The sequence below is a fragment of the Triticum aestivum genome, chromosome 6D, assembly GCF_018294505.1.
Source record: "Triticum aestivum cultivar Chinese Spring chromosome 6D, IWGSC CS RefSeq v2.1, whole genome shotgun sequence".
Classification (NCBI taxonomy): domain Eukaryota; kingdom Viridiplantae; phylum Streptophyta; class Magnoliopsida; order Poales; family Poaceae; genus Triticum; species Triticum aestivum.
This window is the reverse complement of record NC_057811.1, coordinates 48128191-48137320: the sequence shown is the minus strand read 5'-3', so window position 1 is coordinate 48137320 and position 9130 is coordinate 48128191. Positions and strand designations below refer to the sequence as shown.

General features: G+C 44.4%; 1 protein-coding gene across 1 annotated transcript; it reads left to right on the top strand.

The window, feature by feature from the left end:
* The first annotated feature begins 7917 nt into the window (after positions 1 to 7917).
* On the top strand, positions 7918 to 8925 carry LOC123141015 (zinc finger A20 and AN1 domain-containing stress-associated protein 10-like). The gene has a single exon (XM_044560267.1). The coding sequence runs from the start codon at positions 7920 to 7922 to the stop codon at positions 8496 to 8498; it is 579 nt and encodes a 192-aa protein (XP_044416202.1). The 5' UTR covers positions 7918 to 7919; the 3' UTR covers positions 8499 to 8925.
* Positions 8926 to 9130: the final 205 nt, after the last annotated feature.

Below are 9130 nucleotides of genomic sequence, written 5' to 3'. Positions count from 1 at the left end.
TAATTTTTTTCTATCAAGACTAGAGGCTTAAAGAAGAGAGAGAGAGAGAGAGAGAGAGAGAGAGAGAGAGAGAGAGAGAGAGAGAGAGCGCAAATGATCAACACTTCCGCATCATTGGGTGTTGAATCATTTTCTATCACGCCTGAGCTAAAAATTACTTGGAAATCATTGTAACATCACCAAAAATCATTAGAAAATCATCGGTGTTGCAACATTTTCTCTTGCTCATGGTATGTTTTGATTACAAGATTTGTTTGAATCTTGCCAATCCTGACTTCTTGCTTTCGCAACAGGTAACAACTTGTTTGCGGCTGTTTATTTGTTGCATGGCCTGTTGTTACCTACCTGTTTTGGGATAATAAACATTGACATCTATTATAGGGATCGTAGATATGTATTATACTATTGATTGGATTGCTGAAAGAGCACCACGTACGTCTTGCAATGCACCGGCGGAAGGGAAAAGATATGTGAACCCATGATTGAAGAATGGCGCAGCGAACTTGCAGATTATTGATGGATTGCTGAAAGAGCACCACATCTTGCAATGCGCCCGTGTAAGGGAAAAGAGATGTGAACCCATGGTTGAAGAACCGCGCGTAAACCTGTACTTGTATTCTATGTAGAAGAAGTATGGTTTTATGTAGCTCAGGCTACATGGTACCCCTTATCTTTGCCATCCATTTCTGCATCGCGATCCATGCAGACGCATTTTTTTTTGTTTCTCTCAAACGACACAACATATAAAATTTAAATTTTGCAGAACAATAATACATTCTAACTACAATCTAGGAAAAAACTTTCAGATTTTTTCATGCATTTTAAATACTTCAAATAATATTTTTAGTCAAACAAAAACTCATTTTGTATATTTATATCAAACCAAAAAATCTGAAAAAATCACACATTGATGTTCTAATGTTTGTTCGATCTGCAAAGTTTGAAGTTCATATGTTGTTTCATTTTAGATAAATAAAAAAGAGAAATCTTCTTGTTGTAAATTAGTTGGAGAGTACGGATCTCAAAGCAAGGCTGAAGGGTTGAGGATAAGAGGTTTCATGTAGTCTGTGCTACAAAGGAAAGAATGGCACCTGCTAGTGGTTGCACTCTCCTGTCCCAGCCTCGATCCCTCTAGGTTGTGATCCCTCTTCACAAAATAGACCTTCCAAAGTCATATTTTTTATTTAGGCTAATTTTCTCTTGTTTAAATAAATAAATCTGTAGAAGAAAATAGTACAAGCTAGATCAATCATGGAGATGCAGACGCGAGGAAGGCTGTGCGAAATTCCTGCTTCAACCAACGAACAAGCGTGAAAGGATGGAGGCCAGGAATTACTCTACTGGCCATGGCTATGGCCGGAAACGTAAACCACCTATTTGCCGGAAGAGGACGTCGGAGGGACGTGGTACATAGGTACTCTGCGCTTTTGCATCAACGTGCAAGCATCTGTTCTGCATCTACAAATAATCTAGAAAATCTCAAAAATGGAAAGCATCCTCCCTGCAAAAAAAAAAAAGAAGCAAAGCATCCATTAGTTGATTTGGTGGTCCTCTGTAATTAGATATGTTTTATCTTTTATTGTATATTAAAAATACATGACAGATTCACCAGAGTAGAGACAAATAATCTACGTAATCTCACAAAATGCAAAACTTTCCAGTAGTTGATTTGGTGGTCTATAAGTAGGTGACCTAGAGGCGTGGTATTAATCTATACAGTTCAATATTTTTCTGGTTTCCTGATGCAATACTTCTTTCCGTACAGTTCAATATATTAAAATTTCTCCAAACAAACAAATAAATATTCCAAAATGACTACGTAGAGTACTAGCTCTTTCTCCTCATGCCAGGTGGTGCTCCGCCAAAACAAAAGGGGGAGTAATTAATCAGTATTTTCATGAAAAGAAGGCAGTAGTCAGGGTAAGTTTGCTTATCTTTAGAAATTCTACGTGTTCAGGCTGCTGCACTTCAGCATATGGGAGCTCCTTTTGACTTTTAACCATCCAAAGCCTTTCTGTCCCGAACTTTTTTCTTGGACGGACTGGTATTGTAGGATAAGAAGTCAATTCCCGGGAGTTCCTATTGTTTTTCTAGCTGCTGGGGGAAATGTTCTGAGAATTTTAGTACTTTAAAAAACAAGTTACAAGTGCTTACAAGGAATTACAGGCGACACTTTATCTAGACACTACGAAAAATTGCTAGGATTATGGCACTCCTGATATAGCTAGTTGGATCTTGCAATAACGGCGCTTGTGGTGTCCTCCATCCCAAAACCCATATCAAGCTAATCGTTCGTTGTTGATATTGATGTCTTTGTTGCCGTTGATTGCTTCGATGTAGCATATTAGCTATGTGCTTCCAAAATGTTTCAATTGTTTCTTGGGGTTAGTGTAATTTTTTCCAACTTGATATTAACTCATTGTTCTGTATCAAAAAATATTAATAAATATATATTATCATATAATAATAATTGTAATAGAGTGGTGAGAAGAAATTAAACACTTGGTTTTGGTTGGGTGCATACAGCGGTGACAACGATTACTCAATCAAATGCATTATCGACAAGATGCTCAACAAGCATACTCGGTCATATATATAAATCCCGAGCGTGCAAAGTGTCCAAGATCTTCGATAGGAAGGCACAAGAAATTAGCCAAATTAAGTCTACCATGGATCAACAAGACATTAGCTTAGTTGAATCATTTTCTATCACGGCTCAGCTAGGAAGACGCGGGCGCGAGGAAGGCTCCGCGAAATTTCTGCTTCAACCGACCAGCAAAGCGTGAAAGGATGGAGCATTGGCCATGGCTGTGGCCGGAAACGGAAACCACCTATTTGCACCAGGAAGAAGACGCGGTGTGGTAGTCTGGTAGCGCTTTTGACTCAACCATGCAAGCATCTGTTCTATCTCCATGGTGCTAGTACGTACTCCGACGGGTCCCTCCCTCACACCCACCACCTTCTCGCTCGCTCTCTCTCTCTCTCTCTCTCTCTCTCTCTCTCTCTCTCTCTCTCTCTCTCTCTCTCTCACGCTTCCTTCCTCTTTTTTCTTCCTGCAGCTAGCTAGCACAAGGGTTGCTGTCACGACTAGCTGTTCAGGCTCGAGATAGTGCATGTGGATGCCACTTCATCAAAACCCACATTGTCCAAAACTGATATAATGAAGGGGTGAACTCTGGTGTAAATCGTACAGTTCAAAAAATAATTGAAAACTTCCACGCATAATAATAATAATAATAATAATAATAATAATGTGACAGTCTCGAAATATTTTTGGGGTTCATGTGAGCGTTGTGAGCCCTGCTTTTTACCCAATACTAGTGATGAATTTAACATCATACTGCCACTCATCATCTCAGTATTTCCATTTAGTACTTTGCATATAACTAAAAAGCAGTATCTTGTGAAGCACCTTGCAATAGTGCTCCAACCTTTCTCTCCATGAATTAAAATACCCCCTCCGTACCAAAATATAAGACGTTTTTGCAGTTTAAATGAACGGCAAGAACGTCTTATATTTTGGTACATAGGTAGTATTTATTAGAGGTTTTTTAGATCTCATTTGCTAACTTTTGGGTTAAAAGTACATTTTTGGATTTTTCATTAAAAAAGGAATAACCTAAATATGATCAAGAAAATATTAAAGTTTCCATGGGCTCATGCTACGGCTTTAGTAGATAAGTGAAAAAGCCTCACCAAATTGATAAAAGGTGTGCTTTTTAATTGGTGGATCTCCTAGCATTTTTCTTAGACATTCAAGTCAAACTATAAGGTTTCTAGTGACCAATTATTTTATTTGTGCATATGACGTCAAAAATAGACTAGAGCATCTAATTACATTAGTATTGATAATTTTTGTATTGGAGTATCATACTTCTACTCTTCATATCATAATTTCTGTCTAGTACTTTGCATATACCTGTTAATCGGTACCTTGTGAAGCACAATGCAAAAATATTTACCCAACATACTCCAATTTTTTTCTGCATGAACTAACTCATTGATTAAAGATGATGCCAAATTGTAAGCCTTTTTAGATCTAATCAGCTTCTAAAATTAAAATGCATTTTTGGCATTTTGAATCCAAATCAACAAATTGTAAACTTTTGCATTGGATCATATTTTGTGTGTGGTCTCTAGGTGAAAAAGTCTCTAGAGCGGGCACGGTCATATAATTGCTGAAAAAGGGTTTCCCCCCGCTTTGTATTTCAAAGCAAACCACCATTGTACACATCGCAATGCTGGGGCAAGCAGCACATGAAGCCCAAAGAAAAAGAAGAAGAAATAAATGCCAACAGCGGCAGCTCGACAAAGCGCTGAAGACCCGCGACCGCTGCGCCATCTGGAAACAAACCACCACAGCCCGAGGCTACGATCATATAATTACAGTGTGTGATAAGACTTTCTTGTACTTTATTTCATAATGGGTGGATCTCCTAGCATGTTTCTTTGATATTCAACTCAACTTATGAGTTTTCTGGTGTCTAGTCAACAAATTGGATCAATCATGGAGACGCGGGCACGAGGAAGGCTCCGCAAAATTTCTGCTTCAACCGACCAAACAAACTGTGAAAGGATGGAGGCCATGAATTACTCTACTGACCATGGGTGTGGCCGGCGATGCCGGAAACGGAAACCAGCTATTTGCAGCAGGAAGAGGACGTCGGAGGGACGTGGTACGTACTACGCGCTTTTGCCTCAACATGCAAGCATATGTTGTGCATCTATCCATCCAGCTACTTTACTCATCAGCTGGCCAAAGGGATGACGGGTCTTTCTCACCTCTCTCTCTCCACGGCCGGGTGTTCACCAATTACCATCACACAGACGATCTGAAGAGGTAGACTGCAGGAAAGGTCATCAAGCCATTGCAGGCCCAGGTTGGCGTTTTCAGGAAAGGTCATCAAGCCACTGCAGGCGACAGGAGACACTACCGCAAGCAATATGCATGTGACCCATCCATCGATCGCTCGGGGCACGGTGACACACACAAGCATGTAGTGTTTTTTTATTTTTTGAACAATATGTAGTGTAGTCTGTTAGAATACGTATAGGACTAGAGATAGACTAGGATTCTACTTATCATCTTGTACTCCAAGTCATAGGCTTCTTGCCTCTAAGTCTTCTACACCTATATAATCCCCATGAAGGTCACATCAATACAACACACCATATTCAGCCATCTTATAATTTTCTACATAGTCGTGTAGAGATACTCCATGCATGAGATAATGACACCCCACATCCGATCCACCACATGGCCGGCCAGCAGCAGCGGATGCCCATTACCACGCTGGCTACTCACGAAACGGAACCGACCGGGTTGTGATATCTGGCGTGGACAGTTTTGAAGCTAAAAAGGGCATAGCCTTTTGACTATGCATGCGCATCGCCCGGCCGGTGGAAAATACAGCTTTTCAGCCATCACGAAAAGCCATGATGTTCTACAACGCCCTGTCCATTCAGTTACTACATGTTCCAGCTGAATGACCCATAATAGTCAACTGTAATTTCGCAAAACACCATTGCACATTCGGTTCAAAGAGAAATTCGCCATCACAGAGGTAGTATGCCATTCAACGTTTGCATATCAAAAAGCCATTACAAGATACCAACTTTTAGTTTCATGGACACAGTATGGTGAATTTCAGCCAATCGGTTCAGTCAATGAAAAACAAAGCTTTTCTGTCGTCGCGAAAACCATGATGCTCTACAACGTCCTGTGCATCTATCTATTATTATAAATTACAAGTGTATGACGGGTCAACAAGAAAAAGGAAAAATATGGTAGAAATTGTCACAAAAATCAGAAATACCTGACCTTTAATTTAGTAAATCAGAAAAATCACACCGTCCATCTAAACGTTCGTGCCTACTTTTTTTACGGAAATAATCATGATCTATTATCAAAGCTTAGAGGAACCATAAAGCACCTCAAACATAATAAAAACTACATTGAGATTGCAAGACCGCCAAACGAACAATACCGCCACCAGAAAGAGCAATAGATGCTGCTCCTCTACCGGAGCCGGCTTCGCCTTGTCGATGACAGGCGAGAAGTCTTTTGTACACGTGCCCTTGCGGAGCAGCGCCTTGAAGCCACAGTAGTAGTCGTTGATTGAACCCTTGAGTAGATCTGAAGCACCTGACATCAAATCTCGCTGCACGGCAAGAAACCCTAATGTCAACGCCCGAAGCAGAGGTGAGGAATCTATGCGACGTCTATTCTAACCCTAAAAACCTATTTTAGGGTATCCCGGTGCCAGTCGCCGGCCATCTCTAAGTGATCCTCCATCAACTTATGCCTTTATCACGTGTGGGCTTCATGGATTTTCCCTCTAGCTCCACTACTAAAAATATATTTGGCCATCTTTATCTAAATGTCCGTGTCTACTCTAGCCCCAAAAACAGAATTGACGGGCTAGTGTTTTCACCTAGAACCATGACATGGAGAGGATACCCGCAACGACGCCACCAAGACGTAAGTGACGCATGTAGGCATCACTATCGCCGGCGCTAAAGCATGCAACATTCGCTTGAATCCTCGCCCGTGCCACCTGAGGCATCAAGGGACCAACCCGATGGAATGGCCACATTGCCAGCACGAGGCCTTCAGATCTTGACTAGGGAGCCATCATTGCTGAAGCCAGTACTGTGCACCGCCTTGCCCTCCCCTCAACCTCCCTAGCCGAGGTGCTTGCCCTCCGCCACGAGATTCCTCTAACCCCACCCCCCCCCCCCCCCCCCCCCGCCTGGGATGGTACATCTCACTGCCGCTCGCACTGTTGCCTCCATCTCCCGCGAGGTCCTGGCTTGGCCTTGCCGGGGTCGACGCTCGTCCTTGTCGCTCCTCACGTTGGCTCATGTTTTCGGCATCGTCCCAAAATCTAAAATCGACTGAGGGGGGTAAATTTCCCACGCATATGAGATTTAGCAAAAGCGCAGGCATAAAGTACACTTTCGCTGCATGTCATGCATGTGGAAATCAAGGATGGAGAGCTAGCTTAGCTACGGATGGAGTACTTGCGCGCGAAGGCTGGCCCAAGCATGTATGGATGCAATGCAATGCATGTGCATGGATCAATTATTTACCAAGAAAAAGGAGATGCGCCTTTTTCTGCACCCGTCTGCACAAGGCCACCAATTCCTTGCAGCAATTCGGTCCATGAGGGTAGCCCGTATGGTGCTGCCCGTAAGTTTAGAATTTTTGTATCTGCAATATGTGTCTTTGTTGCACCTTCCTTTTTGTGTATGAGATGCGTACGTTTCGGCAGTGGCCTCTCACTCTCAAGAGTCGCCGAGGAGCTAGCTTTGTCGAATCTTCCGCTCGTTGATCTCGGTCGCGGCGACGTTACGATGTACGTGCTCTCCCGTTGAATCATGCCATTGTTGGTGGTGTTGCATGGCTGCAGAAATTTGCTCCAGCTAGCCCCTACCTTGCTCGTCATGCATGCACAAGCAACACAAACACGCAATACGAAAGAGAAGTACTCGCTCCGTACCGAAATATATGTCGCTGGAGAAGTTGAGCTACACACGACATATATTTCGATACAGAGGGAGTAGTACACTAGTAATTTCCGTGCGTGCGAGTGCGACTGCGTTCCGCTGCCGCTTACCGTGCATGCTTGCCGCTGTCGCTTGCAGTGCGTGCTTGCTTGCCGCCGCTGCCTGCCACTTTGCTCGTGTGCACCACTGCCCAGTGTGCGTCACGGAGACCTCCTTCCGAGTTAGTCAAGCGGATTCTAGTCTTGAAAAGAACACAGCCCACCTGATTGCCTGGGTGGCGCTGGCGTCTAGCTTCCTTCCTTGCACTGCTCGGATTCCGAGTCCGGGTACAGAGCGAGAAGGTCCGTCCGATGCCGAACATCATCGTCCAGGGGCTCGCTAGTGCTTAGTATCATTTTTAAAAGGCCACGATGACACACGCCCGGCTATCGCTACGCAACGAAATCTCAAGAGAGGCCATCGCGAGCAACCAACCTTCTCGGCGAGAGTACGTACGTCGCGCGAGACCTGCTCGTAAACAAGGCGATCGGCCCCTCGCGCGCCCGACGACCAAGAACATGGAGGCAAGGCAGCATGCCGGCGGCGCGGCCCCGTGCGCCAACGGCTGCGGGTTCTTCGGCGGCGGCGCGGCGACAAACGATCTCTGCTCCAACTGCTACAAGGAACAGCAGCTGCTGGACCTCATGGCCTTTGACGGCGCCGTCATGTCCGGCCTCAGGTCGCTGAGGCTGGCGAAAGCTGGAGGCGTGGAGGAGACGCCCGAGAGGACGGCGGGGGCGACCAAGAACCGATGCGATGCGTGCCAGCAAACGGTGGGGCTGCTGGGATTTGTGTGCCGGTGGTGGGCCACGGCCACCTGCTGCGGGGCGCACCGCCATGCCGGCGCACACGTCTGCTTCTTCGACTACAAGGCAGCCGGCCGCGAGCAGGTCGCGCGCAAGAACCCGCTTGTCGTCGCGCCCAAGATGGCGAGGATTTCTTGTTTCTAAAGAAAAGGAGGTTAAACCCCGGTATTTGTATCAATCGATGCAGGTAGCGATCTTTATTAGTTATTTTATAAAGGTATGACAAAAATATACATCAATCCATTCAAAGCCACTATTCACACTTACAAACTAGATAATATGGAGTGCTCTCACTCCTCATATCTAATACGGTGTCCTCGTCAATCGATCAACATAATGTATCAGGACCAACAGCCGGTGCAGCAGGCCTAAAGCGCACATCAGATGCACACATTTTAGAAGCAGCCATCATCATCAGACCACTGAGCAATCCTCAGGAGAGAGATCCGCATCATCCTTGCCAGTCCGGATATTGAAGATTTGAATGCTTGCTTCTACCCATGACATGTACCTCACGCTATGCTGACTCTTGCAGAGACGCCCTAGAGATGAACTGTGAAATTAGTATGTATTCGATTGCGTCTATCCATGTGTTCGATTTGAATGCTTGCTTCTACCCATCGTTTACCTTTGTGACGAGGAGGCTGTGTGTAATAACTAGCTAAACGATGCGCCTGTATTTTCTCCATCAAGTTAAATTCATACAAATATCCATTACGTTCTTCGCAAGTTGGTACGCATAATACATTTGGATGATAAACCGCCCGATTGTCTCA

Bases quoted from the DNA above. Each gene is read 5' to 3' on its own strand.
- LOC123141015 (XM_044560267.1), top strand. From the start codon at position 7,920: ATGACACACGCCCGGCTATCGCTACGCAACGAAATCTCAAGAGAGGCC.